The sequence below is a fragment of the Guyanagaster necrorhizus genome (assembly GCF_019112545.1).
Source record: "Guyanagaster necrorhizus MCA 3950 unplaced genomic scaffold BT62scaffold_30, whole genome shotgun sequence".
Taxonomy (NCBI): domain Eukaryota; kingdom Fungi; phylum Basidiomycota; class Agaricomycetes; order Agaricales; family Physalacriaceae; genus Guyanagaster; species Guyanagaster necrorhizus.
The window spans coordinates 342,185-362,966 of NW_025064909.1; the positions used below are offsets into that span (position 1 = coordinate 342,185).

Consider the following 20,782-nt stretch of genomic DNA (forward strand, 5'->3'; position numbering starts at 1 on the left):
TTCTAGTGCAACAGAAAAGGCAGTAGAAGTAGTTGATAATGGCACACAAGAGTTTTTACATTTCTTTGACAACAGCCCTGACATAGCAACCATCTGGCTCTCTTAAATTGACATCACTAGATGCTACTGTCAGTACAATGACTAAGTATCTATGGGGTACCAGAGAGGGGCTTCTCAGAAAAAGCTATGGGGTATGGGGTATGGGTTTATGACATCAATTTCCCTGCAAATGAGGTCAGTGGATACAAAAATCTATGGGGTATGGGGGAGTATGGGTTATTGGAGGTATGGGTTATAAGAGAGTCGACTGTAGATACATCTGGTATCAAACTACAACCCAAATTTCCCCCACACCCAGCCAAACCACAAGTGACTCACGACCTTGCACAATCATCTACATCAGCAACGACATATACTGCAACAACACAAGGGGAGAATTTGAGATATCCAGAAGCCGCAGCGATGAGCCACTCGGATACGGAGAGAAACAGACCACAACAGTGCGGGTCTGATGGTCCCTGCCCGTTTTCGCCGAATTGCATTGTCATAGGCCCTACAAAGAACTGTCCATGTAAGTCCTGGAAGCGGCAATCTGTGGAAGCCGTATGGTCATCAGCTCCGAGTAAACATCAGCGATGGCGGTGTATAGCTGATGTTGTTGGTTGGCACTCAATTCTTGCTACATCCAATTAGCCGGTACGCCTTTAATCTGAACAACATGGGTGAATTATGGGACGTCAGGAAGGCATCACATTAACGTATTCCATAGCCATCCAAGCGCTACCGACTGCATTATCCGTATCGTTGTCATAAAAGAACACGCGAGGTACAGGGATTGTGATGTGAGCCTCAAGAAATCGCAGTGTCGCGACCTGAAAAGACTAGGAGAATGAAATGAAATAATATAATTAAATCATATATCTGAGGGAAGCTTTGTGTGGGTGCTTATACCATATCCGACGACCTGCCGAAGGTACCAATAGCTCACTCGCACTAAAACGCCAACGCGACCATGGTCGTGAGTTATCGTCGTGGCTACTGCGGCGAATGCGGTGATGATGGTCTTGAAGAAAGTGCTGTTCGTAGATATCACCAAACAACCTCGGGCATACGACGACGTTGGGCCAATTCTGCCACTAAGTTCTGCTCAATCATTGTGTGATTCACGCCGTCCACGGAGAACGAGTAGGACGTGCGTTAGAGGAGCTGATCTGTTAATCGTCGTCGGTACGGACAGCGTGGTCTCAGCGGACGAGAAGCCGGAATTGTTCGGAGATAGAGGTGCAAGGGCTGTGACTGGAGGCGCGGGGGGATATGATACAACTCGTGCCGGCCTCCTAAAAGACCGTAAGGGAAACAAGACGTGGCCAAGTCCAAGAAAATCGTTTTACCAGGTGCCATACCATACTGGTTCAGGGCATCAAAACCCGAGTTCTCGGAGTATGGTTGGCCTGACAACTCTTTCTCCTTTCCTTTGTGCGTTATGGCAAAGGGTGTGGTTCCTGTGGGCCTGATGTACATTCAGTTGTTTTCACGAGTCAAAGGCGCTGTAATGCACGATCAGTGTCTAGCACCACAGCAATGAAAATGAACCTAAATTGCACTAACATCGGAGGCTCGGAAATGAATTCTCCTTACAGACAAGATAAAAGCATCGATCGGCTTCGCTCTGGAATTGCAAACCACAGAGTATCGATGGCACGATACGATAGCATTATCTGCGACTTGGGAGACGTCCTTTTCTCATGGTCTCCTCCAACGAGCAACACTATTCCACCCAAAACCCTGCGCGAAATCTTCTCCTCTGCGACATGGTTTGAGTACGAGAAAGGCCGCATTTCCCAGGAGACATGCTACGACCGTCTCGGACACGAACTCTCCCTCAATCCAGCCGACATCCACAGAGTAGTCGAAGACTCCTGCGCCTCCTTGAAATGGGACAGGAATCTGGCGAACTTCTTCCAGGAACTCAAAGATAAAAATCGCGGAGCATTGCACATCTTTGCCATGTCCAACATTTCACAGCCAGACTATGACGCGCTCCGAAACATTTCGGCGGATATGGATTGGTCATTCTTCGACGGCATTTTTACATCTTTTGCAGCCGGTAGACGTAAACCCGATCTCGGTTTCTACCGCTATACGCTTTCTCAAGCGAACCTCGATCCCTCTCGAACCATTTTCATAGACGACAAACTCGAGAATGTGCTCTCTGCACGTTCACAAGGACTGTATGGTCTCGTGTACCGCGACTTCACGGAGCTGAAGCAGTCGTTGCTCAATCTGTTAGGAAATCCGGTACTCAGAGGTCAAGAATACTTGAAAAAGAATGCAGGATGTCTTACCTCCGAATGCGCTGGACTAGCCATCCAAGAGAACTTCGCTCAGCTGCTCATTCTTGATATGACTAATGATCGGTGAGTTAATATTGCTGGCCGTCATCTTCCAGATCAGGCGCTGATAAAGTGATAGGACTTTGGTTGATTTGGATGCACCAAAGGAGGGAAAATGGAACTTCTTTCCCGGCAAGTTGAACTGATGGTTCACCGTGGTCAGCTGAGCTGATAATGATCAAAGGGAACGGCAAACTTACAACGACCGAGTTTCCTTGTGATTTGGATACGACCTCACTTGGCCTCACGGTGATTCGAGCGAAAGAGGAAGTGGCAGCATCTACGATGGATGAGATGCTGATGTATGTAAACGAAGACGGGATCGTACAGGTGAATCTTTCTCCACCTTGAATCCACGGGTGAATCCTAACTTGTCTGGTTAGACGTACTTTGACCACACCCGGCCACGAATCGATCCTGTCGTCTGTGTCAATGTTCTCAGCCTCTTCTATTCCTATGGTCGAGGAAATGAGATGAACCAGACATTGGAATGGGTGTACCAGGTTCTTCTCCATCGTGCTTACCTCCAAGGATCACGGTATTACGAGACAGCAGAGAGCTTCCTCTTCTTCCTCTATCGATTTATCGGCGGCTGTGATAACCCAGTCACCCATAGTCGTTTCTATCCACTCCTGAAAGAGAGAGTTATGGAGCGGATTGGGACGGAAGGAGACGGACTTGCCTTGGCAATGCGTCTAATTGTGTGCAACTTTACAGATGTGAAAAATGACATCGACCTCCAGACTCTTCGAGGACTCCAGCGTGAAGATGGAGGATGGGATACCGGTTTGATATACAAATATGGGTCTTCGGGTCTGAGTATTCGGAATCGAGGTCTGACAACGGTAATGGCTATTCATGCTATCCAGCGTAGTAACTTTGCTAGTTCCTCACTATGAGACAACACGAGCGAGCCTTTAGATAGCAGTAGTAAGTATTGTTGATTATGTTGTAGCTTATTGATCTCATACCATTACAATCCTGCATCGGGCATCCCATATTCTTTACAGTAGCTGTAGCTGTATGAATATGCGCTAGAGACAATGGTCACTGAGAACGGCTTTATCATCCGAAGAGGTCGTCCAGGTGTACTGCTATAGCCAATATCCTGCATCTATTTGAACAGTTAGCGAGAATTTCTAGATTAGAAGCGATGGAATTTGATCACCTTGTTGCAGTGAAACAACCAGATACGACCGGTTCAATACTTCCTAGGAAGCGACAAGTAGGTAGGTAGATAGATAGAATTACACGGCACGGTCCATCGAAGGACGCCGGGCATAGTACTCGTCAGCAGATGCAGCTTCGCACGATAGTGAAATGCGGTGAAATTATATTTCAGCGAAGCGGACGACCTGGAATGTAGATTATGTGAGGAAAGTGAGGTGATATTGGCGCATATGGGAAAGATCTGACCTAACGTCCATCCTTCTTTGAGCCACTAGTCCATTGCACAGCACATAGAATCACTGACCAGATATAGTGTTCGAGGATGAAAAGAAGTGTCGCGAGGAATGGCAAGGTAGACTGACCATTAGAGCTACTGCCTCCGACAGGACCGAATTCTGGTACTACAAAAAGATGCCTGTATGCGGCGTCGGTGCAGCCAGTGGCAAGCCTTCAGTGCCGCCCTACTATCAGCGGACCGTTAGTCGCCCATACAGTGATAAACAGATTCCGTTCGCCGCCAAAGAATGCCTAGAATGGTGTGTAAGGACATGAGGAGAAGAAGAAATATGCTTGCTCACCATCGAACCTTATCCAAACTGGCTGCATCGGCATCGTGTACTCCTTAGAAACGTTGCAGACAGACCTATGAGACGATTGTCGCGATTTGTGCGAAGGACGCGTGACGGTCGTAGTGGCGGAGAGAACCATGTTTGTTTGTTGATGTCGCCAAACAACCTTTGGCATTAACCATGACGAGCTACGCCCAACGTCCCTTCGATGGACCGTGCCGTGTAATTCTACCTACCTACGACGGCATCGACCTTCATTTTGTTCTCGCCGTTACGTTTTGATCCTTCGTTACTGCTCATCCGGCGCGACTACAGCAGACACGGGCTTCTTCATTTTGGCGATTCTACTGGTCGGTGCGGGTATCGACAAATGGCACTGCGGCTTGCTCAACGGAAAGCCAAGGTTCGTAAATGTCTGTATCAAGGTAGAATCCATTGACGAATGTAATTCTAGAACTTTGAGCGATCCGAAAATGACTTTATTTTTCCCTGATGAGGTCGGACCGGTTGATGTCGAGCGCCAGCTCAGTGCTATTCGACATTCAGCTCGGTATCGAGATGAGCTGATCCGAATGGTTGATGAGGGACCTTGTAGCTGTAGAAACAGCATGGAGACCTCAGTCCCCAATGCATGGCCATACCGATGTCACGATGAAGGCAGTATCCTTGCGGTCGATTCATTGAAGTAGTGACAGCTCCTGTCTTGCACGCTCAAGGTGCGAATTATAAATTTCTATCCAGATATCCATTAAAAACGGTGCTTTAGGAATCTTTAACCAAGCCCCCGCGTCGATGAACGTGACAAAAATCTCTCAATTCCAAGCATGCAAGCGCGCCCGAAGGACGACTAACACTGAACTGCCGCTTGTGTTCCTTGTGCGAATACCAATGGTCGTACAGATAGATATACTCGGTGCGTTCCTCTTCCCTTCATATTTAATGTCAATGTTTGACATCATGTGCACAGTACAGATGTCGGACCCCGGCAGGTCAGGCTAGCGGCATGAATCAGCCTTCCTGATAAATGTATAGTGACGTTCAATTGTGTTCGCACAAGAGCGACCTTTCTATGTTAATCCCCAACATGAGGTAGTCGCATGTAAATGTTATCATTTTTTAGCCAAAAACTGAACACCGACTGAGAAATCGTGCCCTCGAACTGGTGCCTTTTTTACTTCCGTTTGGGAACGCCGAAAAGTTTTTCTCTCTCCCTTTGAAATCCGCCTAAACGTCAGATCCAAGTCGTGGGGTAAAGTCAGCGCAAAGGAAGAGAACGCGTTCTTCAACGAATCCTTATGGATAGAGTACTCAGGTAAAGACCACTCGTACTCCCGCAGAAACGTGGCTGCCAATGTTCTTTGCTCGTACATGGCAAAATTCCTTGCTGGGCACTGCCGTGGCCCCAGAGCGAACGGAAGCCATCCGGATTTCTGCCATCCTTGTTCCAAAAATCTTTCTGGGATAAAAGCATCGGGAGATTTCCAGCGTTCTTCGTCATGATGAATGGCGTAGATATTCACTATCAGCGAAGTACGCGCGGGAACGAAGTATTTTCCGAGCCGGACAGATCGATTCGACTGACGAGGAACGATGTAGGAAATCGGGGTATTGATACGCATGGCTTCGCGAATACAAGCAGTGAGATACAGCAATGATATCCCGGAGAGTTGTTCGACGGTTGGGTCAAGATCGTCGCCCAGTACTTCCATGATTTCCTCCCGCGCCCGCCGCTGCATGTCAGGATGGCATGCAAGAAAATAGAACAATGTCGATATCGCACCGGCCGCCGTATCCTGATAACGGATGGAAGTGAATTCAATGCCATCGAGTGCAAGTAACGACTAGGCTTACATGTCCGCCGATGAATAACACGATCATGTTATCACGGAGCTCCTTGTGCGACATGGCAGGGTCCTTAAGCATGAATGTCATCATGTCGTCTCCCGGATTGTTCTTCTTGTCAGTTAAGAGCTGCATGAACCTCTCGACCAAGGTATCGATCCGACAGATGAGCTTCTTCCTAGGAAAGGTATGCTCCATCCATGGGAAGATAAGGTATATAGGATCGGCAATAGCAGCCATGACAGCATTGTACTCTTGGACAAATGGATTGTCCGTTTCGATAGCGTCGAAGTTGTGCCCGAGGACCGTCGAACCCACAGCGTCGAGGGCGAAACGTTGAGCGTATTTATCCCATTGCATAGTGCGGCACTTTCCCACAATAGCGGAAAGATTATGAGCGAGGGATGTGAATGCTTGGACGGGGATTTTGGCGCTGAACGCGTCGTTGATCAAGACGGACTGTTTTTGCCACCGCTTGCCATTGGACATGAGGAGAGTGGCGGAACCCACGAAACGCCATAAGAGAGAAGCGTCATCTGGAGTCTCTTTAGGAAACAGAGCAGTGTTATCGCACATTTCTCAGGCAAGCTGTTTACTGGGTGTCAACGATAGTATAAGGAAAAGTGTAGGAAAGGTGGCCACACTTCGAAATTCAAGATATGCACCATCCATCGGTCAAGGACCCACACTAGAACAACATGTTCATGGGTGTCCCTCGCAAATGGGATGATGAGCCTCTTGATCCGACGATCTTCAGACTCTCCAGTCAAATAACTGCAAAGGAGAGGAAGTGTCGCGACACGGGGGAGATGTCGCAAGTGGGAAGGAGGAACTGTGATTCGATAGCAGCACAATATCAGGATAAATGCTGCGATTATAATCCAGATATACATCGAGAGAGATGTGAAGAGACTATCAGCTGTAAGCGATTTAAATGTATCTCAGCACATCATCGTATGCCACACTCCGTAGCAATGTACACGTTAGTTACAGAAGAATCAAGCCCAAGCAACTGAGTCATATCTAGGTGGGTAGGTAAATTGATTGCCAAGATCGCACGGTCTTCGAGGGAGATTACTTACTGAAACTGAATCAACCAGAATCAGCCCTCCGTAGAGCTATATTGTCATCAATTATGAGGGCATGTCAGAGATGAACCAATCACTGTGGATGTACATAAACTGCGTCAAAGGTATTTGGGCTGATTGGCTGTCAATATAATAATTTCCAGGGTGATCGGCTGGTTCTGCTGACAAGGAGTGGTGGAAAGCTTAAAGATATATAACTGACCCAAATTCAGAAGTTTGACCGCTTTAATGAATACTAGTGTTTTTAAAGCCACCCCTACCCTCTTGACCGCGTATGTACTAGTACTACCGCGTGCAAGTGCCTTGCACTATCCCCAACGGAGAAACGGTTTCACAACATGCATTCCTGCAACTAATTATACGTCGCCGCAACTGTCCTGCTCTCAGGTCGCTTCTAACTTTTGCTAGCGGTACCTTATTACTGTCACCTTCCTTCGAAATTTGTTTCGGGGCGCAAGTGTGAGAGCATGGAATCTCATGGCATCAATATTTCCATCGCGGTTGTTAGCTGCTCGATTCTCCTACCTATACAGCCATCTATTCCGTTGTCCCTCTCGTTTGCGACATATTCCCCAGGTCCCTTTGCCCCCACTGATCTTGAGCTTTCTATCAGGAGAAAGCGAGGATATTCGAATTCAGAAATTAATCCTACCGTCTGCTCGGTCCTGCCGCACTGGGATAGTCGTCGTATGGGCGCTTCGATCCTGGTATTTCCATGTCCTAGATTACAAGGTGAGTGCTACTAGCTATTTCAGTTTGTATACTAACATTACCATACCAAATTCGCCAAGGAACTCATAGAAAATAAATCTATCCGCAAGGAACAGACTAATGAAGATATGCTCTTTTGGCGTTTCACCGGCCGACATAACATCTTCTTTGTCGAAGGAGACGAGTGGCGGAAACACTCCTCTGTTGTAAGGGCATCGCTCCACGGCAACGTTCCGATCGACACTTTCTGTGCCCTGGGCAGGACTCTTTTCTCTCTGCTCGGTCAGGGAGGATCCTTTTGCTGGAGTGACATTTCGCACCGTATCGCACTTGACGCCGTTGGAATAGCCATAATGGGCCATAATTTCAACGCCCTTGAGCATCCAGAGAGCACCTTCGTCCAAATTTACCGGCACATAATGTAAGGCGTATCTCGCCCATTATATGTTGCTTGCCCGACTCTCGAACGGCGGTTTCCACACAAAGATGTAGTCCAGAGAATGGATAACCTCGTTTCACTTTTCCTCGAGATCCTTGAAGAGAAAAGGGGACGGCCTGGCAATGACTTTCTCACCTACTTGATTCAGACTCCAGGCATGACGGAAGCTGAATATCGAGACAGTATCGTTACTCTCTTTATGGCTGGCCATGTAAGCTTCCATAGCTGCGAACCCATTCAACGTTTATTGATTCCTTTAACTAGGATACAACTGCAGGCGCACTTTCAAGCTTGATCTTTTACTTTGCATCTTTCCCGTCATATCAGACTCGAGCTCGGGATGAAGGTCTGAGCATCCTAGGACCCGACAGTCACCCAAACATCCCGGATTTCGAGAAAATGCCTTTCCTGAAGGCATGCATTCGGGAATCCATGTGCATTAACAGCCCGTCGACAGCGACCATTTCCCGAGTCTCCGCTGAGACCCTGCATATTGGTGGTTATGCTTTGCCCGCAGGCATACCAATCGTCCTTAATATCCACGCCGTCTTGCATAACAGTCAGACATGGAAAGACCCGGATGCGTTCAATCCAGAACGCTTCATCAGTGCCAACAGCACTGACGATGGGAAATGGATGCCCTGCGCGTAATTTCGTACTCTACGAACTTCGCACGTTATCGTGCATGCTCCTGCGGGAATACCGGTGGGATTTACCACAAGACTCGATTCATTCCAGTGGGAAGTTGAAGAATCGTTTTTCTGCGTTTACTTTAAACCTTCCGTATGACCTGTATATCAATTTCGTTCGCATTACAAAGTAGTATCTATTCTTTTGAATCGGATGCGCCGATCAATTTGTATTAACGGCGAAACATTCAGCTTGGTATACAAATTCAATCCGAAACGACGCTAACCCTGAGGGGAAGCTGGGCGCCATCTTGTTCTCGACCTCGAACCATCGGTTTGATGGTGTTTCCCCCAACGTGGTAAAAGTCGAGATCTAGTCCCTCCACTTCGGCGAAAGTAAAGTTACGCACAATCGTAGAGACCACGGTCTTGAATTCCACCAGAGCTTTACACATAAAGTTGAGACAACGAATGTCGAGAACATGGTTAGTGACGCACCAAATGAACGTCCCAGGCAAACCTTTGGCCTATAACAGAGATAAAGTCAGTCTATTGTGAGAGCACCAAACGCGAGCCGACCCATCGCCAAATGTAAGCACATGGCCTTGAGCTCGTATCCAGTCCACGGCCTTGGGAAGCATATCGGCTTTAATCCAGCCATCCGGGTTGAAAACATCTGCATCTTCACCCCATATCAACGGGTTACGATTAATCCCATCTCACACAGGGATATCTATCAGCGTTCTAGCTTGGACTTCGACCTCGTATACATTGATTCCTTTTAAGGGAATTTGAAGGGGTATGACGGTATCTTTCGCAGCCTGAACAGCGGTCGAGAGATGAGAAACAGCATGATAATCAAAAAGAAAATACTTACAGGGCGACTGAGCTCTGTCAGAACAGCCTTGGTCCTCATAGTCTCCTGCGTGACAGCCTCGAGATACGGAAGTGATGAGTTAGCGAGGTCCTCGTAAGTGGGTTTACGCCCATGCGCAACTTCGAACTCTATCAATTCTGTGCGCAGCCGTGTTTGAATCCTCGGATTGCGAGCCATTTCATAGAAGCATTCCTTCAAGCACAGATAAGTTACGTTCAGGAAGGCAGGACGACAGTCATACAGTAATAACATTAGCCGTCATCTCTGAACCAGCAAAGAGAATACCAATAACCTGTCTTCAAGTCAAAACCAAAGCTTCGTTTGCACCGGAAAAGTCACTCACTTGCGCAACAGCGACATCCGGGGCAACTTCGCTCTCCGCTAAGGCGATGAATGAGCTGATGGTTAATAGAAGAAGAAATCATTCTCATACAGAGAGAGTTCAGCAGTTTCGCATGCATTCCAGCGGCCTCCTTGCCCGACAATACATTCCTCGCAACAGCTCCCAAGGAGCTACGAAGATCGTCACACCAACGCTTCATTGGAGAAGGAAGGCGAAGAATAATAGGGAACCGAGAGGCAAATGCAGAGGGGATGATATCTGACAGTTTACCAGCAGGAGAGTCTGTTATCTTGTGAAGTAGGGTAGGAATATCACTGTTCGAGGTACTAATGTCGTACATGAACATTGTCATACTGATGGCGTCCAACCTGTTTTCAATACAGATCAGTATCTGCAGTCACAGAGCATTATGGATGCATTTTCATACGTAAGTCGATGGATTTCAGAGGTCACGTCGAAAACGAGACTCCCGCCTTCCAATTTCTGTCCCCGTTTATCCTTGAGCTAGCAATATGGATGATTAGTGAAAAATCCAGATCTTCTGTAGGTTACGCTCACTCGTTCCACCAGGTCAAAGGACACATGGGAAACTTGTTGAATTGACTGATTTCTGTAGATCAGTTAGACACCATTAGATGAGAGATAACGAAGTTCTGTACGTGAATGGTACATTCAGACATTTGCGCATTTTCTTGTGCTCTTCCCCTATGTACAGATGTGAGAGAAAACACGAAATTCCCAAAGGCCACCCACCTTCGGCGCAGAAAAGACCACGACCGAACTAGCGAAGAGAAAGATAAGAACAAGAAAATTAACCCGTAAGCAAGAACGAACGAAAAGCTCAAGCGCAACCCTATCGCTCGCATTGCGCTCAAAGTCCTGATTATGAAGTACATGATTGAGACCTTTCGGGTCTCCAACGATGAGTCGAGGTTCCTAAAACGCGGTCTTGAGTGAGTGCTCATCGTGCAGCTAACAGAATACTTACCCAGAAGGGACCAGATAGTCGGTATGTAGGTCCATATTCGCGAGCCCATTTATTATGTCGAGTACCAATTGGCGCCCGGTCAAGATCCAATGCGTGGCCAAGGAATAAACTCGGAGCTGGTGGTCCAGGGACTTTAGCCAACGACGGAGGTGCTCTCCACCACGACCACCATCTGGAAAGTATAAGGGTTGCTGCGAGAATTCCTACCAAGACACTGAAAGATGACACGAGAGTAAGTAAATATGCATGCACCGGCGTGCACACCGAAGAGTACTCGTTGACCGAGTAACCCGGGGTCCGCAGTCTAGGGACCGAAACCACGCCGATGTAGACATCCCGAGAATAGTATCTTTGAACAGGGTGATTGATACCGACGGCCGAGGCAAGTCTCGAAATGACCATCAGATTCTTCCCGCCCTTTATGCTTTCGGTGGCACTTGTATTGCACAATTGTCAAGCTTAGCGCAACGTGGTAAATTTCCGTGGAGCCCCGGGAGTTCCTACAAGCGTTTGGATCTTATCTTTTTCTTTCTCACTGACGTCTACAGGACACCAGGCTTTACCAGTGAAAACGACGTAACATTCCTCTTAACTCACTTCATACATTTTGGAGATGCCTCGGGTTCTCAATCCTAGAGTCATATTTAGTTCTATTCCAAAAGGCCCACCTGATGCAGAGACCTTCACTTATCTGGAAAATGAGAACATCGACATTGAAACAGTCGACCTCGACGGTGGGATCCTTGTGGAAATACTGGCGCTTAGCCTGGATCCATACATGCGTAATCGAATGAGGCCCATCGAAGAACCTGCAGATATGCCCGCGTTCGGTCTGAATGATACGTGAGTCTTACATTGATACCGTTTCTATTATGATGACTTAGCCGCTTATGCTATCAGTGTCACAGGCTTTGGTGTCAGGCGCGTTTTAAGGTCTGAGGGAGACGGGATTGAAGCTGGGAGCCATATATATGGATTCATGCGTATATTATTCCACTCGCGGTTCACGAATTAATGTTCTCATAGAGAGATAGCCTTCAAGAAGTTTGTCGTCTTTCCGACTACAACTGCTATGTCCTTGGAAATCTCAGGACTCGACTTGAAAGTCCTCAGCAATCCCTACGGATTGCCGTGGCATTACTTCGTTGGCGCTCTAGGTATGTCTGGACATACTGCTTACTATGGGTTGAAAGATCTCGCTTCACCTATACCCGTAAGGCGTTTTATTGCCGAGAGTTTATCTGATTCTGACGGAATACTCCTAGGGTCAAACTCTATTCGTTTCTGCTGCGTCCGGTGCAGTCGGCCAGTAAGCTCATTCTTTCAATTCGTATACACAAGCACTTACTCTGAACCACGGAAAGTCTGGTAATACAAAATAGCAAAGATTCAAAAGCTCAATTTCGGCCCTCGGCTTCGCGTAGAAGATCTTAATATACATAAAAAGTATGTGCGACTTGAATAGAGCTGAGACCAGCAAAAGATGTGACAAAAACACCGATGGCTGAAAGCGAAGCCGGGGTATCTAACGGTCCTGGCACACCGAACTGAATTTGGCTTTACTTCCGCTAAATGCCGCCGCATCCTCCGCTGGCGGGAATAAAGCATGGACAGGCGTGGTTCTGGCCCGGCATCTCGCCGTCAACGTATGGACGTCCTTTCTTTTGCTCTTCGTTGACATCGAGACATGGGCGTTGTGCATTCATTCGTCTCGCAGACATGGCCCCAAAACCAAAATTCTCAGTTGATGACATTCCTGACCTTTCTGGGAAGGTGGTCATTGTGAGGGAACACGGGTGTTGGATTTGAGAGGGCGAAAGTGATTTATCTTGTGATGTACTCCTTGACGACGACTGATCGTTTTATTCACAGGCCATTTTGCTGCCCAACGCCAAAGTTTACTTGGCCTGTAGGAACGAAACGAAAGCCAACGCCGCTATAGAAAAGCTTCGTGAAGCCACTGGAAAAGAGCTATTTACTTGCCTCTGGATTTAGCAAGTTTCAAATCTATTCAAGTTGCCGCCAATAACTTTTTAAGGTTCGTTCTAGCGAAATCTAAAACCTCAAGATACTTATCAAGGCAACAATCCTATAGCAAAGAAAAGGAACTTCACATCCTTTTCAACAATGCGTATGTAGAAAATTTACCTGGGGATGCGATGAAAAGCTAACAACATCTCAGAGGGGGTTTGGAACCTGATGTCGCCGAATTAACTGATGAGGGATATAATCTCACCATCGGTGTCAATGTACTCGGTGCGTATTTCATATGGTCGACTTCCCAGCCCTGAGAAGATCCACATCACAGGTCATTTCTACTTTACGAAGCTTCTTCTTCCGGCACTACTAGCGGTGGCGCAGAACTCTGATGGAGCAATCAAAGCCCGGGTTGTAAACACTGCATCGGTCGCAACAGAGTTGACTAGCAAACTTGAGTATGAGGCTGTCAAGGAGAGCCCTGTCCGAAGAAAACTGGGAACCGAACCTCTGTACTATCAAAGCAAATTCGTTCGTCTGTTTATGTGCTACAAAATACCACCTGATGTCTCCTACAGGCCAATCTGGTGTACTCCACTGAATTCTCGCGTAGATACGGACAACAGATTGGTCCTTCTTGTGTGAATCCAGGTTGGTCTTCTCTTTCGCGTGCCGTGCAATAAATCAAAACGTGGAACAGGTAACCTTGCGACGGAACTTCAACGAACCTTTCGGGGAATGAAACGCTTCATAATCGTACGTGATAATACAGTCCCGTCTCGTCCTCCACTCAATTCATTCTTGCTGGTCTCGCATTCTATACCCGGCCTCATACGGCGCTTTAACGCAGATGTACGTAGGAACATGTACAGAAGGTGCGACGTTCAACGGAAAGGTAAGGGATGGCTCCTACTAGAATAACACCCCGATCGATTAATGATGACGGTCCAAATTAGTATTTTGTGCCCTGGGCACGTCTCTGGAAGCCCAGTCCCGCTTCTCAGGACATCCAGACCAGAGAACAGCTGTGGGATTGGCTGGAGGAGGAGCAGGTAAAAGATGCTTGATTTTCGGGTGATACATGCCATCTTCCCGTGGGCATCGTAAAATGAAATCGAGTTGTATCTTAAACTCAAACGCCACCGAATTGATGCGAACTTGACATGATGTTGGATCGATTACCGCAGGACTCATTGTGATGGATTCCATCTGTTCTGAATGTATTTTTAGGTGTGCTCTGATGGTGATATATATGACTTTTTATCCATCGTTTGTCTTTAGTCCATGCCCAGACAATTATGTCGATTCAACGCCGCTCTCAAATCTTCTTCAGAATTAACGAGGCGTACTTGATATCGGCTTGGGTTGCATCATTTCTTTGGGGTATGCACAGTTACCCCGTATCTGCTTCTAGCCATTGATCTGGAACCAGGTTGCTTCATTGTCCTTGCCGCTTACGCATTCTATACAATCATCTCAATCCGCAAATCACGTTCACCGAACAAAGTCGTAACTTCCGCTATCATTTTGTTGTGAGTAAGCTCCACCAGCCGATGCATCTGAGTACAGTTGACTATCTCACAATGCATATGGTCGGGAGACACCAAAACCGTATGCATTTATAGATTTATGCAGAACCAAAATAGCACGTGATGTGACATGTGACTTTATGTGACAACATCGTCATTTCCCCAAAATGCTGTCAGTGGCTTTTGGGTCAGCTTTCCATGCATCTCCTTGAATAATGCCCCTCTCAACTTCCTCAGCTGTGGTACTAATCCACCCTGGTCACCTTGTGAAACACAAAATGCCTCCAGCTTTTGAATAAGCTCAAATCCTTCCCTTGTAGTTATCAAGGTCTGTTCTTCCTCACCCTCCTCTTTCTCTTCTTCCTCCTCATCATCGTCAATGACAGTTATTTCCCCATTTTCTACTGCAATATCATGCTTGACAGCAGCAACAATCTCCTCATCTGTTGGCATCACCTCAAGATCTTCAGTATACTCTTCTGCAATAGAGTTAACCATCTCTTCAATGGTTGGAATGGGACCAAACATGCGATTTCATTGTTTCAATTCGACAAGATGGTCCTTCAACATTATCTCTGCTGTCTGGAGCTGTTGAATGGGGTCAATTTGGGTGGGAGGTGTGTTCATTTTTGACTGTGACGAAGAAGCCAACTGATTGACTGCCTCCAGTGCTTTACCAACATCGTTCTCTGCATTCATAACAGCCATAAGAGCAGGACGCCAGTCAGCATCAGCATATTGGTTTCCAAGCAGATCCTGCAATGCCTGTTCGATCCCTGGAAGCGTGTATTTGTCTGTTGAGGCAAAGTCACGAACAAGGTTCCATGCAGACTTGAGGAGTGAGGCAGCTTGGAAATCATTGGATGGTGTGGTAGACTGTGACTTGGGTGCATTGTCAGGCATTATACCGGTGTGTTTCCAGCAGTTTGCTATCATTTCACTGCTGACATTTGCCCAAGCATCATGAGCGATAGTCATAGCTTCAAGGAGATCAAGCTTGAAGATCTCAGACTCTCCAAGATCATCGAGATCAAGTGCACGGATACACATGGCATTCCGATAATGTGCTTTGAAGCAGCGGATAATACCAGCATCTAGCGGCTGAACATATGGAGTCATATTGGGCTCGAAGAACTCCAGCTTTGTGTTATGGGGTGTATAAGTGTTGGACTGGCGCTGATATGAGACAGGTAGATAGCACGCTCGATGACATCCAAGCCTATCAAGAGATACCGGACTCTCCTTTTGATAATCATTGAGTCTGGTGTCCTCGTTACTATTGCAAAGGCGTTTGAGTTTGGTCTATATCAATACGCGCCGGGCGATGGCTTAAATGGTCTCAATGCGATGTACATTCCTTTTGATTGTATGCCACAGACAATGGTATGTGCACATATTACTAGTAACCTTCTCTCGGTTCTGATTTCATATTTTATAGGGTATCGTCCCAACATTGATTGTCATCGCTGTTAATAAAAATATGATGGCTAATCTTACCGTCTTAACCTACCCCTCGGATTACCGTTGTGGAGTGCTCCGGCACGGAGACGTAGAAGATGTTACTGTAGAAAAGATACAATTTGCGCAAAACTCATATCAAGCTCCAGGCGACGAAACAGAGTTCTCAGAGGGGCCTGCCTCACAAGGGCCTGCCACCATTCTGCTTCAGGACGTCAAGCCTGAGGGAGCCGTGTCCATGGATGAACCTGGAGTCTATCGCATCCAATCTGTGCCCTGAAGAGCTTTTTCATTTTCCTATACATTCAATGTGTTTTATTAGGCTTTCCGCATATAGTAGTTGTATTTTCCCTTCTTCATCGGGCGTATGTCCAAGGGTCGCGCTACTACAAGACAGCAGAATGCTTCCTCTTCTTCCTCTATCCATTTATCAGCGACTGTGATGATCCAGTTGTCCACACCCGCTTCTATCCGCTCCTAAAAGAAAGAATTACGGAACAAATTGGGGCAGCAGGAGATGGACTTGCCTTGGCCATGCGCCTCGTCGTTTGTCATTTCACGGGAGTGAGAAACGGTATCGATCTCCAGACTCTTGGAGCTTTCCAATGCGAAGATGGAGGATGGGACACTCGTTTAATATACAAATGCGGGACTTCGGGCCTCAGTATTGGCAATCGGGGTTTGACGGCAGTAATGGCTATCCACGCTATCCAGTGTAGTAGTAGTCTGGCCAGTTCTTAACTATAAAACGGCGACGAGCGAGCCTTTGAATAACAGTAATAAGTATTGTTGATTATGTTGTAGCTTAGTGACTTCATACCAATCGTGTATCGGGCTTCCCGTATTCTTTAAAAGTAACTGCAACTGTATGCATACGTGCCATATCCAATGGCCACTGGCACTCAGAGCTTGTCCATCGTCCAAAGAGAACTTCCAGGTGTATTGCTCTAGCCAATAATCCTGCGTCCATTTGAACAGTCAGCGAGAATTTCTAGATGAGAAACGATGGAATGTCATCACCGTTCAGTAAAACAGCCAGGTACGACCGGTCTAATACTTCCTAGGACACACAAGTACTCGAATGCGGATGAGGTTTCGCGCAATAGTGAAACACCCTGAAATGCAAGAAGCGAACAAACCGGCATGTATATCCTGTAAGGAAAAGGAAGTGATGTTGGCACACATAGAAGGCCCCTGTTAGGACTGTTACGGTAAGACAGTCAAAAACTAACGGCTCCAGTACTGTCCATCACAGAGAATGGTGGAAACATTATTTTTCGATGTCGATGACCTTGGCAAGTACAATGTTGTGGTATCCTGTACTGATTTCAGGGTCTCATTGGCACTGAATAGGAAGGATCTAACCTTAGATAATAAACATATCCTTTTTTGAGCCACGAGCTCATGCATGGAATACTTAAGATGATTAGATCGGCCCGCTGCGGTAGATGCTATCCAGCCATACTACCCGATGATAAACAAAAGGTCACGAGGAATATCAGCCCATATCAACGATCGTAGAGGTGCTAGAGCTAAATCCTTGCAATAGAAGGCGCTTTTAGGTTGAGTCGGTGCATTTCTAGGCACAGTTGGAGATAAAAGAAAACTTTGGGATTGCTGATTTGTCGATTGGCGATTGAAAGACTAGCGTTAGGCTGCACATAAGAACGCGGAAGAAGGGAAGGAAGGATAGGCTTGCTCACTGAGCCAGAAAGTCTTGCGCCAACTGGCTGCCAGGAATGTTACGGAAGCGTGTACGAGCTGATGTTGGTGTGACTTTCGGGGAAGACGCGTGATTTGGCCTTTGGCAACGACATACATCCTTCTTTGAACTACCACTGCCAGTCCACTGCAGGGACGTATGGAACAGTTAGAGCATGCCTTCCCGGTACGTGCTAGACAGATATACAGTCCAATAATGAAAAAAGGTGTCGCGAAGAATGGAAGGGTAGACTGAGGTAGAGCTGCTGTCGCCGACCAGAACAAAACCGAGTCATTATTTAGGTCGGGGTCGGTGCAGCCAGTTGCTACCGCTAATGAACTGCTAGCTATTTGCAGTTTCCGAATAAAAGGTCCTGCTCTCCGTTAAATAAGCCTATATCGAGCGTAAGAATGCTGGGAAGAGGAAGAGAGGCCGAGTTTGCTCACTGGGCCAAAAATCCTCTCCAAACTGGCTTCCAGGCCCTTTGTCGGCATCGTCTAGACCTTGCGAGGCTGAGAAAAATGCCGCACCGACGTATACTGGCTGCTATTGGGTGATTTTGGGGGAAGACGCGTGATGGTCGTGGTGATGAAGAGAACCGCATTCGTTTGTTGACGTCACCAAACACTCTTTGCCACACGACGACCTGGACCTTTTCACGTTGCTACGCTCTGCAAAGACAATTCTACATCTTTGTTCTTGCGTCGGCCGCAGCCACAGGCGCTTTCATTGTCCTGTACTCTGTCGATCCTAGACTGAGCAGACAAATTGGAATTGGCCTTGCTCAGCGGGCAGCCAAAGTTCGTAAATATTTGTATTAATTCAGAATACATTGACCAACGTACCTCTAGAGCAAACCGATAATGACTTGATTTCTCCCTGACTCGGAATAGCCGATGTCGAGCATCACCTCAGCGCTTGTTCATCTCGTCATCGAGACGAGCTGATTCGAATGGTCGACGAGGACCTTGCAGCTGTAGAAAGCAGCATGGAGAACTCAGCCCTCAAGGGATGGCCATGCCGACGCCAGGGCGAAGGCGCCATCTTTACTTTGTATTTGTCAGTGCCCTGCGCGTTCAAGGTGTGTAAATCTCAAGTTCTGACTAAATATTCATTGATAACAGCATTTAACTAAGCCTACGAACGGCTCAAAAATCTTACGAATAGCCAGATTTCAACTATGCACGAAGAAACTGATGTTACAATGAAAGCATCAATCTCTTCTCCGAGCTTGGGTTAAGCACAATTGTCTCGCAACTAACACAGGTGCGTTCTCTGCCTCTCGATATGTGTTTAACGTCGACGCTTGAGATCATGTCGACAGCACGGGTGTAAAACACTGATGGGCCAGGCCAGTGGCGAATCCGGGAGATGACATGATGACTTTCATGCTCAAGATCTCGCCATGTTGCATCGGGAGCTACGGGATGATATGATCACGCTGTTCATCGGGGACATGTAAGGCCGCTTATTCTTGCATGAACAAGCGCTGGTACTGATTTTGGTGCCTCATTAGGATACCACTGCAGGTGCAATATCCACTCTATTCTATATCCTCGCGCGACGGCCAGACATACAACGGCGCGCACGGGAGAAAGTTCTGAACGTTCTGGGTGACGATCTCAATCTCGACCTGATTGTCGAACAGCTCTCTGGAGTTTCATTATCGTATCTTACCGCGTGTATCCGTGAAGCCTTGCATTAATACACCCATATCCTACATCATCCACCGCCAGGCGAACCAACCTGTCCAGCTCGGGAAGTACTCTACTCCCGCACATACTCCCCTGATTGTGAATATCTACGCTATCCACTACGACGGCAGACGATGGGCATCTCCCGACTCTTTCAATATAGAGAGGTTTCTACAGCGCGGATGGTAGAAGTCTGGATGGCTTTCGTTCGCTCTGTTGAAGTAGCACACCCTCCATGTCGCTCTTACCTTACATAATCGTAGCTACCAATACTGGAAGTCGAAAGTCAACGCTTACTAGCTTTTGACCTTCGACTCCAGACCTGGCTTTCCCTGCTGCGCTACGCAACCTGCTCTCAACACGCTCTTGGTCCGCTCAGTGCCCTGCGAGAAATTTTGCGATGTACGAGCAGAGGGCGCTGGCGGCCGTGTTTCTCAGGGAGCATGAGTGGGCTTTGCCGGAGCATTCTATGGACCATAGGGATTCGTTGAAGAACACATTCTCGCCATTTGCTTTGATGTTGCTTCATGATTTGGAGCTCACGTTCACGCGAAGGATGTCATTAGGTGTCCCGAAAGATGGGGAGTAGAGTGATCATGTGTGCTTCCATGAGCCTCGAGACTTATTTACAGTGAATGATAGGGTTTGTAATGTTGTCTGTCTGTGTATGTACAGTTGTAAACGAATATCCTAATATTAGTTCTAGAGATCATTCCATTGGATATGATTACAAGGACCTTGGGAGCCGTGACCGGATTTTAGGTGTCATCGAATACGACCTAAGTGACGCGAATGATCTCACCAGAGCATTAGTTCGGAGCCAATAGTTATAAGGCCCGTCGGTCTGAACCCCGGAAACATCGACGCGGAACCTGCCATTCAATGTGAATTTGGGTCACATAGTGCCCAATCGAAGTTCTTCCAGGCTGTTGCTCTTCTTCCCGAGGGAAAATCAGTGTCAGATTGTGGATTGACGAAGATCTCGATGCGGATATTAGTGATGTTATTATGGGGGGGGAACCTTCTCTAGGGACGATGCCCACCATTGGAGGCAGTCGCTGGTGAGCCGGAAGTCGTTTGTGCCATCGAACGGAATAGGGATGATGAGCTTTGATACTTCAGACAGCGAGGTGATAGGTGGTACATGCACTGTAGCGGTGTCATGTTTAGTGTACACCAGACAGGGATTGAGAGCGGGACTGACCAAGATAAAGGTCCCAGTTCACTAGGTAACATGGCCTCGACCAATCTGGAGACATTTTGGCAGATGTTCCTACCACCCTTTCCAGAGATTTCTAGCCGTCGGGCCTTAGTGATCGACGGTGAGGACCAGAGCTGGGAGAGGATATCCAGAAAGTTAGAATCTTCGCCAA

The 20,782-nt window shown here is 47.3% G+C and overlaps 12 protein-coding genes across 12 annotated transcripts; 7 read left to right on the top strand and 5 right to left on the bottom strand.

Annotated features, from left to right (window-relative positions):
- Positions 1–1,695: 1,695 nt before the first annotated feature.
- On the top strand, positions 1,696–3,292 carry BT62DRAFT_973855 (HAD-like protein; the record flags this gene model as incomplete). The annotated part of the gene is made up of 4 exons (XM_043189134.1): positions 1,696–2,417; positions 2,504–2,529; positions 2,557–2,723; positions 2,777–3,292. The coding sequence occupies 4 exons, from the start codon at positions 1,696–1,698 to the stop codon at positions 3,290–3,292; spliced, it is 1,431 nt and encodes a 476-aa protein (XP_043035823.1).
- A 1,949-nt stretch (positions 3,293–5,241) lies between these two features.
- On the bottom strand, positions 5,242–6,867 carry BT62DRAFT_973856 (cytochrome P450; the record flags this gene model as incomplete). The annotated part of the gene is made up of 3 exons (XM_043189135.1): positions 5,242–5,925; positions 5,984–6,552; positions 6,582–6,867. 3 exons carry the CDS (start codon positions 6,865–6,867, stop codon positions 5,242–5,244), a joined length of 1,539 nt encoding a protein of 512 aa, XP_043035824.1.
- A 670-nt stretch (positions 6,868–7,537) lies between these two features.
- Positions 7,538–8,194, bottom strand: BT62DRAFT_1040777 (uncharacterized protein; the record flags this gene model as incomplete). The annotated part of the gene is made up of 3 exons (XM_043178419.1): positions 7,831–8,194; positions 7,715–7,782; positions 7,538–7,668 (listed from the first exon to the last, which is right to left on the bottom strand). The coding sequence occupies exons 1-3, from the start codon at positions 8,154–8,156 to the stop codon at positions 7,538–7,540; spliced, it is 525 nt and encodes a 174-aa protein (XP_043035825.1). The 5' UTR covers positions 8,157–8,194.
- Positions 8,195–8,273: 79 nt separating this feature from the next.
- On the top strand, positions 8,274–8,863 carry BT62DRAFT_1010600 (cytochrome P450; the record flags this gene model as incomplete). The annotated part of the gene is made up of 2 exons (XM_043177667.1): positions 8,274–8,423; positions 8,477–8,863. The coding sequence occupies 2 exons, from the start codon at positions 8,274–8,276 to the stop codon at positions 8,861–8,863; spliced, it is 537 nt and encodes a 178-aa protein (XP_043035826.1).
- Positions 8,864–9,012: 149 nt separating this feature from the next.
- Positions 9,013–11,384, bottom strand: BT62DRAFT_936172 (cytochrome P450; the record flags this gene model as incomplete). Its single annotated transcript, XM_043187081.1, has 15 exons — positions 9,013–9,286; positions 9,340–9,368; positions 9,421–9,470; positions 9,567–9,662; positions 9,719–9,910; positions 9,960–10,010; positions 10,062–10,099; positions 10,152–10,429; positions 10,489–10,565; positions 10,620–10,671; positions 10,721–10,766; positions 10,815–10,842; positions 10,896–10,997; positions 11,050–11,263; positions 11,371–11,384. The coding sequence occupies 15 exons, from the start codon at positions 11,382–11,384 to the stop codon at positions 9,108–9,110; spliced, it is 1,446 nt and encodes a 481-aa protein (XP_043035827.1). The 3' UTR covers positions 9,013–9,107.
- Positions 11,385–11,481: 97 nt separating this feature from the next.
- On the top strand, positions 11,482–12,527 carry BT62DRAFT_973859 (GroES-like protein). Its single transcript, XM_043189136.1, has 5 exons — positions 11,482–11,892; positions 11,950–12,032; positions 12,084–12,262; positions 12,315–12,358; positions 12,414–12,527. Exons 1-5 carry the CDS (start codon positions 11,663–11,665, stop codon positions 12,481–12,483), a joined length of 606 nt encoding a protein of 201 aa, XP_043035828.1. The 5' UTR covers positions 11,482–11,662; the 3' UTR covers positions 12,484–12,527.
- A 191-nt stretch (positions 12,528–12,718) lies between these two features.
- BT62DRAFT_936174 (NAD(P)-binding protein) lies at positions 12,719–14,093 on the top strand (the record flags this gene model as incomplete). The annotated part of the gene is made up of 11 exons (XM_043187082.1): positions 12,719–12,831; positions 12,860–12,868; positions 12,922–13,000; positions 13,021–13,087; positions 13,145–13,180; positions 13,232–13,305; positions 13,358–13,557; positions 13,605–13,677; positions 13,727–13,782; positions 13,877–13,921; positions 13,983–14,093. The coding sequence occupies exons 1-11, from the start codon at positions 12,769–12,771 to the stop codon at positions 14,091–14,093; spliced, it is 813 nt and encodes a 270-aa protein (XP_043035829.1). The 5' UTR covers positions 12,719–12,768.
- A 1,549-nt stretch (positions 14,094–15,642) lies between these two features.
- BT62DRAFT_444584 (uncharacterized protein) lies at positions 15,643–16,503 on the top strand. Its single transcript, XM_043180911.1, has 2 exons — positions 15,643–15,938; positions 15,994–16,503. The coding sequence occupies exons 1-2, from the start codon at positions 15,762–15,764 to the stop codon at positions 16,291–16,293; spliced, it is 477 nt and encodes a 158-aa protein (XP_043035830.1). The 5' UTR covers positions 15,643–15,761; the 3' UTR covers positions 16,294–16,503.
- Positions 16,365–16,754, top strand: BT62DRAFT_906311 (uncharacterized protein; the record flags this gene model as incomplete). The annotated part of the gene is made up of 1 exon (XM_043183631.1): positions 16,365–16,754. A coding segment is annotated over one exon (390 nt), but the record flags the coding sequence as incomplete, so codon positions are not given.
- Positions 16,755–16,906: 152 nt separating this feature from the next.
- BT62DRAFT_444566 (uncharacterized protein) lies at positions 16,907–17,541 on the bottom strand. Its single transcript, XM_043180910.1, has 4 exons — positions 17,379–17,541; positions 17,246–17,330; positions 17,034–17,165; positions 16,907–16,973 (listed from the first exon to the last, which is right to left on the bottom strand). Exons 1-3 carry the CDS (start codon positions 17,417–17,419, stop codon positions 17,064–17,066), a joined length of 228 nt encoding a protein of 75 aa, XP_043035832.1. The 5' UTR covers positions 17,420–17,541; the 3' UTR covers positions 16,907–16,973; positions 17,034–17,063.
- Positions 17,542–18,344: 803 nt separating this feature from the next.
- BT62DRAFT_1079437 (uncharacterized protein) lies at positions 18,345–19,998 on the top strand (the record flags this gene model as incomplete). Its single annotated transcript, XM_043179490.1, has 6 exons — positions 18,345–18,515; positions 18,567–18,796; positions 19,232–19,397; positions 19,452–19,615; positions 19,673–19,694; positions 19,730–19,998. Exons 2-6 carry the CDS (start codon positions 18,668–18,670, stop codon positions 19,996–19,998), a joined length of 750 nt encoding a protein of 249 aa, XP_043035833.1. The 5' UTR covers positions 18,345–18,515; positions 18,567–18,667.
- A 417-nt stretch (positions 19,999–20,415) lies between these two features.
- On the bottom strand, positions 20,416–20,668 carry BT62DRAFT_1010608 (uncharacterized protein; the record flags this gene model as incomplete). Its single annotated transcript, XM_043177668.1, has 2 exons — positions 20,416–20,558; positions 20,614–20,668. 2 exons carry the CDS (start codon positions 20,666–20,668, stop codon positions 20,416–20,418), a joined length of 198 nt encoding a protein of 65 aa, XP_043035834.1.
- Between the last annotated feature and the right edge of the window lie 114 nt (positions 20,669–20,782).